Source organism: Rhamphochromis sp. 'chilingali' (genome assembly GCF_963969265.1).
Source record: "Rhamphochromis sp. 'chilingali' genome assembly, chromosome: 13".
Classification (NCBI taxonomy): domain Eukaryota; kingdom Metazoa; phylum Chordata; class Actinopteri; order Cichliformes; family Cichlidae; genus Rhamphochromis; species Rhamphochromis sp. 'chilingali'.
The window spans coordinates 5,241,434-5,254,241 of NC_137940.1; the positions used below are offsets into that span (position 1 = coordinate 5,241,434).

Consider the following 12,808-nt stretch of genomic DNA (forward strand, 5'->3'; position numbering starts at 1 on the left):
TGTTAAATATTGTCAAGTAACATTTTGATAAATATCATAGATATCAAAAATTTCAAGTTTGAATTTAGACATCTTTTCCACTAGAAGTATCTAAAATCTGGATTACTGAGTTTAACTGCAAATTGTCTACAAGATGTACATCATTATCCATACTGACCTACATTCATATTTCTCACTCTGCTGGATTAAAATGATGGAGACTGATCTTTATTCACAGGTTACCATGGTGAATCCTAGGATCAAACTACCGCTGACAATGGCTTTTTTTTTAATTCCCCACACATGTGCTTAACTTACTTTGAACATACAGGGGGTTGTTTAATTTAGTCTGATCATTTGTTCTAAAACAAAAAAATAATTTTCTCATCTCACAGTTAATCAACACAGAGTTTCTTAATCTATTTTATGGAACTAGCCCAGGAAAGCTTTCTCAGATGTAGTTGAAGGTGTTTTTATATTACAAAATCCAAAGACTATTTTTTTTTATTCTCCATGCTAATGCAGATATTCAGTCAGTACTTCTGGTGCTGCATTAGTTTGGAAAGCTGTCGGAAAATGTTGTCAAGTATCTGAATATTCCCCATAAATCAAGAGCAACTGCTGTCATTTTCAAGGAATCCAAGAGCAGTACAGCTTTTTGTAATCAATGTCTGCACACACACTATCTTTATCAACTTTTTCTACATGGCCCAAGCTGCTAAGAATTGATCTTACAAAAGAAACAGGGCTTTAAGGGAATTTCAGTTCAACCCAAAAAGGACAAAGAGACATGTGGACAGGATGCAAGAAGATGATAAACCTTAATGGAACTAAATTAAACAAAGACACCAAACAAACGGCAATTGAAGTAGCCAAGGTGCAATACAGCAAAAGGCCATAAGATGATAAAGAAAAACTAATCCAAAGAAACTTACTTTCAACAAAGGAAACATTACAGAGGTGCAGATGTACATAGGAACTGGAAAGCAACAAGAACGAGCGTAAGACTGTAACTAAACAAATAATTAACTGAACATAGGTCAAATACATTAAGTCAGTAATCAAGTGTTTGATCTTCCGTCAGTCACAGTGATTTTACTTAGAAGCAGGCATGTACATGCACAAGTTTATAGGCACACCTTTATTTTATTTTAAGTTACTGTGATTTTAAGGATTCCAACATCTGTTATATGTGTTGGATGAATAATTTCATTTCTTTCCTCTATGTGATGGTTCAAGAAACAGCTCTTTTTATTATGGCATCACAAAGACACTGTAGCAGCACAAAGCCAAGCAATATGCCAATATGTGTAAGAATTCAACAATGCACTATGTGAGTAGAATTTTGATCACTAAACCTGCAGTCTTTCATCCAGCGTCCACATGGCTACACCTCTGTCTGCAATTCTTGACCTCCTCTTCAACTCTTCTCAGTCCAACCCATTTGGTTGTTCTGCTCTGGAATTCACACCTTTCATTTATTCTGATTAGTTAAAGACACTCTAGACTGTGCAGATCAGCTCCAGTTCCCCCGCTGCTCAAAACAGCTAGCTTGTGCAGATTTCCACATGTTTCGCACTACCTCGCTCCACTCTCGCTCAAATCCCACCCTTAGCCTAACTGTATGTATTTATTTATAAATCACATCAAAATGTGTGTAAATAATCATGTTGCTAGTCAACAGTGGTAGCGGTTTTACATTATGGGGTTTTTATGGGGTCAACCTGATGTACATGGAGGTTCTAGGTAGTGGCCACATTTTTTCTTCTTTTGATCTTGCACAACTCAAATTTCAGCATTTGACCAATAACCTCATTTTGGGAAACACCATTAAAAGTGAGATCGTGGGGTTTTAATTCAACAGAGTTGCACAATTTTTAAGTCGCCAATGGGTCAAATGACCCCCTTGTGGCTCTGGGGTTAAGGATGGCATATACTAATAATTATCAGCTTAAGATAACATACATTTTAATTGCTTCTTTAACCTGGCGTCAGTCAACAAGATGCTCGGGTGCCAGAACAGATCATACACAATCAATGTCTGTCCTGCAGGGAATAAGAGGGTGCAAGGTCAGTCAACAAAGCAAATACTCCCGTTCTCTCAGCAGCGGGTGTTAGAGCCCATTATGTGTGGTAACTCCCTTTGGATGTGTCTTGCTGTCCAAGACTCTGTGCCCTCTGGCCCTTATTTGAAAGACAGACGTGACCTTCAAGCTGAGAACTGAACACCATAGTACTGATCCTCACAGATTTTTATTATGCAGCACACTGAAGAAAATATTCATCACAATGGTAAAAAAAAAAAAAAAAACAACAAACAAACAAAAGTATGATGAAAATTAAACATTAATTTGCTTTTGTCATTAATTTATGAAAAAAAATTCGATATTTTAAATTTTCACATGTTTAATAATGAATAGTTTAAAATTTTGAAAGATCTTTTCATTTTCGTGCATCTTGTTTGAGCAGCTGAACATGTAATACATAACACTGCAGGTAAAATGTGTAAAAAGAATAATTTATTTAATATTTCATGAATTGTATGACAGATTTTGTTTGTCAGCTGGTATCAATCTCCCGAGCACATTTCATACATTTGCCAGTATAATATAGTTGTAGTAGTTTTGTCAGAAGGCACTGGAGGAGAAGAAGTAGGTGGAATGTGTTATATCTAAAATGATAGAAACCTTTTCGCTGAGTCACATGCGCACTTTACCAGCTGCTAGATTATCAGACAGTTGGTGAGTGAGTTGCTGCTTATTTCATGAGATGGTCTGCATGCAGGACATTTTTATGGGCAAGTGTGTGTAAATATCTACCATCTCTACTATGGCTAGATGTGTTGAACCAAATAAATAAACTAATTGTGAATCTGAAATAGTTGTAAAAGAGGCAACAAACCCCAGACAGAAAGGTTGATACACAACAATTCATTATAGAGGAATAATTTTCTTTTCATATCTTGAGGATTAAGCTCACTTTTACATGTTTAACTGTCACACAGAATCCATGCTAACTTTGATGGTCTGAATAACAGTGGCATTTATATGAATTAGTGTTTATGTCTTTTTCTGGCACTGGGATCAAAAGGGGATGCTGGGGGAATCTGCAGTGGCAATGCAACAAAAGCTACTGAGATGAACTACATTTGCTGCTGCTCCAAGTAACTGCTGGGTATTTTTATTGGCAGAGGCTTGAGCATGAAGGCAATTATACAGGGCCTGTGGTTTTGAAAACTTGGTGTGACCCTGGCTCCCATCAGAACAAGGTGTTTGTTTAGATTAAACTCCTCTTCTTCTTTTGAACTTATGCATATCCTGGACTGACACTCAAGATTTATGTTAAACCAACTGCTGATTGAATGTTTGAGGCAAGGAAGACTTTGTAACAATCTATGTTGATAGACTACAAATCAGAAGTGTCGATTAACTGTAGGTTATTATCTTTATCTTTTATCGTCTTTCCTCCTCCTCTCAATTGTACCTTATTTATTTATAAAATGTTCAGAAAATTATCGCCAACCAAAATGATAACCAGAAACTTGACTCCTTTTAAAGAGTTTCATTGTTGTCACATTGTCTTTAAAGTCAGGCTTAGGGTATTTTTTTTTTTTTTTTGTGGAAATTAACTTGGAATTTATTTCCACACTATAGCAGTCTATTTAAACCCTTGCATACAGTTCATGTCAAATTTTAACTAATTAGACAAGTCAAGTCAGGTGGCTTTATTGTCATTTCAACCATGTGCAGTGGTACAGTACACAATAAAGCGAGACAATGTTCCTCCAAGACCATGGTGCTACATATAACAGGCAATCAACACGGGACTACATAAAGTTCAAGTGTGCAAAAATTGCAAAAAACCCCAGTGCAACACCAGGCAGAACAGAACTATACAGACACAAGGCAGTGCAGATACAACAGTGCAATAGAAAAGCGCACCAATGTCAGTGGGTTGTGCAAAAAAACAGCATTGTGCAAAAAGTAACTTGATGTATGAAGGTGTGCGTGTGTATGAGATTGTGCAGATAGTAAAAATAATGTAAATATCATGCTTTTGGTCAGACGTCTTAAAATGAAAATACAAAAAGATAAAAATAAAAATTTTATCCTGTTTTATCCTATAAAAATATTTATACTGTTGGACAAATGCTAGAATTGAAGCCTCATTTGCCAGTGTATATCAAATAAAGGAAAATGAAGGTTTCAGACAATCTTAAAAATGTAACTCTATGTGCCATGTTTATGTATTTTTTATGAAACAACGATGACAGAGTTACAGGTGTCTTGATGCATTCTCAATCATCCAGGAAAGTAAATCTCCAATAGTTGATTCTGTTCATCTGGACGTAGCGTTTTGTGGGAGAAACGTTTCGTCACTCATCCAGGTGACTTCTTCAGTCTCAGCTGACTGCAGGTTTCCCCAAATCGTATAAACAGTGCATTTGCATAATGACTGAAACCAACCCACTGAAGGAACGATGGGCTGGGAGGTCAGTTCCTTAATCATAATTATGCAAATTCTCATGATCATTGATCAAAACCCACTGATCAAAACCCACTGATCAAAACCCACTGATCAAAGACCACTGATCAATGGCCATGAGTACCATTCACAGAGAGTTGGTGAATGGCTGCAATCACAACATAACAACATTATCATCCTTCTGGCAGACAAGGGTAGGTGCACAGTATTGCTAAACCAGAAAGACTATCATGAGAAAATTTTGTCACTACTCAGTGATGAAAATATTTTTGAGCCCCTGAAATGAGACCCAGGAAATGGCTACAGGAAGAGGGTGATAGACTGTCTGAAGCAGTTAGAACAAGACAAGGCTATTGACCGGACCTCATACCACAGGCTATACCCAGGTGAACCTACACCAAGCCTGTATGGTTTACCAAAAATACATAAACAGGGTGCACCTTTAAGACCGATTGTCAGCACGATCAACTCGGTCACCTATAACATCTCCAAGTTTCTGGCTTTGATCCTCAACCCGCTGGTGGGCAGCTCTGAACACCACATCCAGAACACCCTGGATTTTATTGAGAAGGTGAGAGATGTCATCATGGAGGCAGATGAAACCATGGTCTCGTACAATGTTACATCTCTCTTCACTTGCATCCCAGTCATGGAAGCGCTGGAGGTAGTCCGTAAGAGGTTACAGGATGACACCAACCTCAGCAACAGGACCACTCTCAGCATCGACCAAGTGTGTTTGCTTTTGGAACTGTGTCTTCATTCCACCTACTTCACATACAAGGGTCAGTTCTACAGGCAGAAACATGGGTGTGCCATGGGCTCCCCAGTTTCACCCATCGTGGCCAATTTGTACATGGAAGAAGTGGAAAAAAGAGGGCTTTGCTATCCTACCCTGGAACACCACCAAGCCATTGGTTCAGATATGTGGATGACACCTGGGTGAAAATCAAATCTCAGGACGTACCACATTTCACGGATCACATTAACTCGGTGGACCGACACATAAAATTCACCAGGGAGGATATGAAAAGTGGCAGGTTAGCCTTCTTAGACTGTGAGATTTCCATCAGTAATGGGGGACATCTAAAGGCTGACGTGTACCGTAAACCTACACATACGGATCAGTATCTAAGGTTTGACTTTCATCATCCACTGGAGCACAAACTGGGTGTCATCAGGACGCTACAACACAGAGCGAACACCATCCCCACAGACACAGCGGCCAGGGAGGCAGAAGAACAGTACATCAAGAAGGGAAGAGGGAACAATTATTATGGTGCATGCTTTTCATGCACTGTTCCTTTTAAGGGTTTAATTTAAAGTGTTATTGTAAATAGTTTTTTTCATTCATAGTCAAACTAAATCTGTGAATTTAGATAAGAGTAGTTGGGGGAAAAGAACACAAACAGTGTTTATGCATTGTTCATGGTTGCAAAGGAAGTTATCCCTGGGGCTTTTAAGACAAATATGCATGTACACCAACGGAGTTCACATAACATACAGTGTAGTTTTGAGAGCGAGGCAATGCTGCCCAGATTATGTTTGTTTAAATCTAAATGGCTTATATTTGCTAACAATTGCTGTTAGCATATATAATTTTTTCCCCATTTATTAGTAGCAGCTGACCGAAGCTATTCTACTGTAAAATTTGTTTAACAGGAGGGTCATTCAGTTTTGCTATGTTAGTAAATATTTATCAAGGAAACTAGTACTGATAATCCAGTTGTCCAGTTGTCTTGTTTATGTTTTAATGCACAACACTAATTACTATCTTTTTCTACTTTTACTTTTTTTATAGGGGTATAAGGTCAGGTTTTTATCTCCACTTGGAGAGCTTTGGTAGTAGCCTGAAGTTGTTAGAACATAATGTATGAGGCAGATAACAAAAAAAACCCCAAAAACCTTTGTTCTTTGACTAAAGACCTGTTTTGACCTGTTTCCCAGAGAAACATTATAGTTGCTCAAAAACACGTCTGACCTTACATTTTTGGAGGGCTGGATAGTGTACTTACACGGGAAAAAAGATATACACATTAAATCATTATGCTCTCCTGTTTCAACGACGAATTATTGCAATGCTGCACTCTTAAAACTTCCTGTAAATGACAGTGTCAATTATACAATTAAATCCCCAGAATGGAAATATTTAGTCATATTATTGAAGAAAATGAATATAATGAGTCTCATCAGTATGTAGTGATTTAAAATCTTATTCTCACTTTCTGAGAATTTGCATGTTTCACATCTTATTTTGTACTGTACATGCTGTAGAGACGCTCTATGAATCAGAAAAAGGCAGATGTGGTGCTACGTTTTGTGAGACAGAGACACTTTTATTTTTCAAAATAAATGTGCTGTTTAAACACTGCTTCTAAATTTCCCTTAAATTGCCCAGCCCATTAAATAACTGTGTAATGATAATTAGTTATAAAGTATTTAACTCTACTACATGAAAGGCAAATGCTATTTTTCAATTACTGTGCACATCAAAATTGCAAGCTAATTAGCTAAGGTCACATTTGGAGAATTGCTGGTTAGAGGGGTAAATTAAACATATATATATATATATATATATATATATATATATATATATATATATATATATATATATATATATATATATATATATATATATGTATGTATATATATATATATATATATGTATGTATATATATATGTATACATATATATATGTATATATATATATATATATGTATGTATGTATGTATGTATACATATATATATATATATATATATATATATATATATATATATATATATATATATATATATATATATATATATATAAAGGTGACACAAAATTATGCAATTTTGTAAACTCTTCGAACTGTCAACTCTAAGGAGAAGAGACCTCTGTACTTTTGGATGACGGTTCCCAATATTTGGTAAATAAACCCCCTCAGAGAACCGATGTTGATTTGCATAAAATTTAGATGGAGGCAACTGTTGTAATGTGAGGATTATAACCAGTACAGAAGATTTTTTTGCTCTCTGTTGATGAAAATCTCCAAGAAGAAAAACAATATATAGCAGCTCATTGCAGAGATGATAATTGTTGTTCCTAACAGAATTTACAGTGTGTGGGAGTGTGGTTAAGCAGCTTGGCTTAAGAGCTGGCACAAGGGCCAGTTCCAGCTCAAAAACAAAACATGTGCAGTGCAGTGTGCATTATATTGTACCTGTGAACACAGTGTGCTCCATGACAATTTTGATCAGATACCTGAATAACCTTTTCACCCAGCATGCTTTGATAATGAGCTCAAACAAGTACAGTAAATAAGTGAGACTCATTTTCTCAGCAACGCAGCAGCTCATAGAAAATGCTGTGTGCATTATAAGTGAATAAAATACACATGAAATGATGGATATTTGAAATTAGTGAGGGTATCCTGGGAGTGAGGTATGGATAAAAACACAGTTTGTGCTATTTTGCCTCTGCACACGGTCACAGAGGATTTCAAATCAAAGAATCAATAATTGTGTCTGAAGTGCAGACTTTTAGGAGTTAAATGATGACTCCAGTGGATGTTGAGAGTCAAACCTTAGATACTGATCCGTATGTTAGGGCGACCGTGGCTCAGGGGGTTGGGAATCGCATCTGTAACCGGAAGGTTGCCGGTTCGATCCCTGGGCTCTCTATCCTGGTCGTTGTGTCCTTGGGCAAGACACTTTACCCTACTTGCCTACTGGTGTTGGCCAGAGGGGCCGATGGCGCGATATGGCAGCCTCGCTTCTGTCAGTCTGCCCCAGGGCAGCTGTGGCTACAACTGTAGCTGCCTCCACTAGTGTATGAATGTGAGAGTGAATGAATAGTGGCATTGTAAAGCGCTTTGGGTGCCTTGAAAAGCGCTATATAAATCCAATCCATTATTATTAAACTATTTTTACACATATATTGCTGTGAAAAAATATTTTTCCCCTTCTTGCTTTCTTAATTTCTTGCATGTTTCTCATGGAGATTAGTAACAAATTTTAATATTAGAGAAAGATAACCAGAGTAAATACAACATGCATTCTTTGTCCGACAGATTAAACTTACAAAGAAGATTTTACAAACAAGTTTTTTACATAACTAATGACTAATGACTACTGATTATTTGATGTACCAACAAATATGGTTGATTGTTCTATAAAACTCAGCAGTCAATTATACAGATAGTCAATAATCTTTATTTATAACAAGATATAAAAAAAGCTACTCCTATATGTAATTTAGCATTTTGGACACAAATTTCATTTCAAGTCATTTGATAACCAGAAAACAACTAAACCATGTAAAGAAAAAGTAAAAGTCTCCTAAGGCTACTTAAATGAATTAGAAGCTGGCAGTATCTAATTAAATTTAGCCGTCTAAAAAAAGTCTAATGAACCGCCTTTAAGGGCTCAAAAATTAAAGCCTAATGAAATGTGGATATACCAATAAACTGGGTTTATATCATCTTTGTAGTCAGAGGATGTTGTGTGTCAGCTTCTCTGTGAGGTAAGGTTTAAATTTGAAAAGAAAAATAAGAATACGCATCTTGGAAAGCAATGGAGAGGGGTGATTGATCAAAGGTTTTTATATACAGACAGGGGGGCATTACCTTGTTAAGTTTACTCGTTATTAGTTGTTGTTTTAACGATTCATCACACTGTCTGTGCATGGCTTCATTTACCTTAAGTGTTTTCTTTGTAGTACACAGATTGGATGATTGTGGACTTGAACTCCAAGGCTAACTATTTTCTCTCTTCCTGGAAAGATGTGGGGCTTTGGCCTCCCCAACGCTTTTAGAAGTGCTGAGAGATGCATAAGAAGAGCCAGGTGAGACTGGGAAGCCATCTGGAAGAGGCGTTTGGTTTCATATTGAGAACGCTCTGCTAGAAACAATTAGAATATTGTCTGAAACCATTTTAGCCCTGGGTTTGGATTCTTTCAAAATGTCTTTAGCACAGTTGGCCTTGTATGTGTAAACAGCTGGAAAAAAAGGGCAAAAGCATTCACGTGGCTAAAACGTCACAGACAAAAAAACATTTTAGTTTCCATGTAAATTTTTTGGAAACTGAACTGATGGCCTCACTGGGTAAGCTGCTTATTATCCAAACACAGATGCTTTATTCTGTCGATACATACAGTGTTCAGTCACACTGAGTTTCACTGTTGGAGACAATGTTGGCTTCATAAGCAGGGGACCAGTGGACAGCTATAAAACCCTGTTGTGTAAAGAGTTCATCAGGATGTGACTGAGATTTGAATCTAGCAATTCTAACTCCATCTTTCATAAAGCTTTTAGTTGTTTCAGAAGTTTTTTGTGTGCGATGCTGAGTCTTTCTTACTACTTTCTTTCATAAAAAGGCAAGTCTGTCTTTTTAGTGCATTGTAAAGGGTTTACGCAGTGCTGCTACAAAACCCTCTCTTCCAAATAGGAGTGCTTAGGGGAAAGTGCTAGACTTCAGCCCCCACTGTTGCTATGCAACCACAGAAAACCCAGTTGAATCATGGCACCTTTACTTAAATTTGGGTGTTATATATTATTTATTTATTTTTTTTAACTTTCAGCCCCCACTGTGTTCAGTTTATGAAGTCACTCAGCATTGTTAGGAAGTTGCAGGAGAAATGTCTTATCGCTGAAAAAGAAATGTGTGACTGCAGAAAGAAGCACCCAGCGGACAAACAGACATAGCTGTGCATGTCTCCCTTTGAAAGATTTTCTGTGGGAAAACAAGATTGTTCCTTTTCTTCACCTTTTTGCAATATTTCAATCAGTTTTACTTTCTTCTGTGTTCTAAATACTTAAAGGGGGCATAAAGGACAAACGTAGACGCTAAGTTTAACAGTCATTTCTATCAGATTTTCATAGTCCTAAAGCTGTCTGTAAAAGTGGAAGCATATAGTTACTATCCTTTATACATCTCAGTAGAGAACACCTATGCAAACTTTAAAACACTATAAAAGTTTTGCACTGAAATAACTACATAACTACAAGGACAAAATTATTTATCCAAACCCAAACTAATCTTGTAAAAATGCAAAAAATTTGACGTGTATTTTTTGCTAGAGTGCAGTCAATGTTGTGTAAAATGGAAACACTTTTGTGTAGAATTGCAGTTTTCAAACTATATATATTCTTTTCATCAAATGCTGTATGTGAATCTATGAATCTATGAATACAGAACTCTTTTATTAATCCTATCACTTTAAAATTGAATCCTCCATTCATCATTTATATATAATGGCAGTCTGGACAAAAGGTTATAAAAAAAACAGCAATAAACAAAAGCACATAAGGCACAAAGCGAATAATCAAATGCTTACAATGAAGGTGGAAAAAATTGGAGTGTAATCTTTCAACTCTCAAAATTGAACCTTCAATTTATGGAATCCACAATGATAAACATAAACAAAGACACACACGCACACACACACACACACACACACACACACACACACACACACACACACGCGCACACACACAGGGTGCAATACAGGTGCAATTTGTAGGAAAAAAATAAAGGGGAGAGATGTTTTCTTTTCATGAAAACAGGAACTTAACAAAACGTTTGCTTGTTTGTTTGTTTTTTGGTTTGGTTTTAGATTTGTTTTTTTTAATTGGAATTAATATGCACAATATTCTAATGTTTCCTGTTTTCCACATCAGACACAGATGATCCAATCAAACATAATAACAGTTTAACATGCCAGAATTAAAACCCCTTTCCACTGGGTGCTATTTGACCAGCTGTGCCATTTAACTCCAATATTTAATATGACTTTTTTTTTATATAATAATAAATTAATTCTCCACTACAGTAGATTCCAAAGAAAGCAATCTGCTTTGATGATGGGCTATTTCTGCTTTCCTGCAGAGCGTCATTTGCAGTGCATCACCCACTTGTACCCACATCTGCAACTCTCTGGCACCCTGTTCCATTTACTGAGATGAACACCAGACTTTGTGAGCTTGAGAGTCAATAAATATGTGAAAATGACTGCAGTTTGTTAGAACTAGTGAGAGCCTACAGTGTGAACTGTAGGTCCTAACTTGTGATAGAGGCAATAAATTGGCCCATCACACCCTGCACCATCAGCAAGCTTCAGAGTCCCTTTACAGCAAACTTAGACTCTCTAACTGTTTGGTGGGAGACAGCAGCCTTAGTGCATGACTGCAGTTCACCAAGTTGAAATGAGCTGCAAAACTCACCTTTGAAAAGAATTCTGCTATAGATGACCACCACGTTTATGGCACTCAGTGGAAGCACTTCTAGTGTGATTTTTGTGAGTCTATCTAAATCTGATTCATTTCTCATTTTAGTTAGCAGTAGTTTGCAGAGATGGTTTAATAAATAGTTGGAATGAAATGGAATCCATTCATCATCAAAGCAGGGAGATCTAAAAGAAAGTGCAGAAAGTGAATTTCTGATTTTTTTTTTTTTTTTTTTTTTGTGGTTTGTTAGTCTATTTCATGATTCAGCCTAAAAATCAGGTGGATAAAAATGTAGCCTATATTTTTATCAATGGAGGATACAAATATGTATCTTTTTATCCCTCAAGTAAGACATATTTTATCAGTGGGGATAAAAATGTGTATACTGTTATCCCCTCCAGGAATAAAAAGAAAATAAATAAAATTTAACAGAGGCAGGGATGTGTTGACCAGGGGGGATAATATCTTCTGTAGATTATCGCTTGTAAATTATGGAACTTTGAGATAGCAAAGTGAAAATACAATCTTATTTTGCTCTTCATTTTGTAGATTCAGATGTAACTAAAAATACAGTAGCAGCAGCAATCCTATTATATTTTAAACCAGGGGCGATTCTAGGATCAGAGCTTTGGGGGTGCTGAGCACCCAGAGAGCTGCCCAGCCAGGCAAGATAAACTTTACTCGTCACGATGAGACGTCTTCCCCGTGTCTGTCAGTCCCTGCATCCTTAAATGTCTCCAGTTATCCCAAGTTCTCTATGACTGTTTCCTTGGTGCATTTAAACCCCTGTTCCTCCCTGTCCTCGTCGTCTGTTGTCTTCGTCTCCGTTATCAGTCATCATAATTTTACCATCTCTGTGCAAGTCTGCAAATTTCTTTATTGAATCGCAAGATTCTTAAATTCATCAAGTCTCTCTGTGCCTGGGTCCTCGTAACAAAACATGACATCACTGTTTTGTACATTTTAACACAATTTAATCCCCATATTTGTGAAAGAAAAGCAAAACACTTTTTTAAAAGTCAGTAACAAAACCATCAAATCAGATAAAGGTTATTTAAATGCTGCAAGCGAAGAATGGATTAAAAAAAAATACATATCCTAACCTTAATTACTGGGGGAAAATGATGAATGATGAGTGAGTA

At 36.7% G+C, this 12,808-nt stretch overlaps 1 protein-coding gene across 1 annotated transcript in view; it reads left to right on the forward strand.

The window, feature by feature from the left end:
• Positions 1–12,808, forward strand: part of LOC308408293 (uncharacterized protein) — a 36,470-nt gene that overhangs the window by 7,420 nt on the left and 16,242 nt on the right. Inside the window, exon 2 of the mRNA XM_080900495.1 lies at positions 9,225–9,286. Coding sequence (XP_080756621.1) covers positions 9,225–9,286 — 62 coding nt within the window. The remainder of the gene's footprint in view (positions 1–9,224; positions 9,287–12,808) is intronic.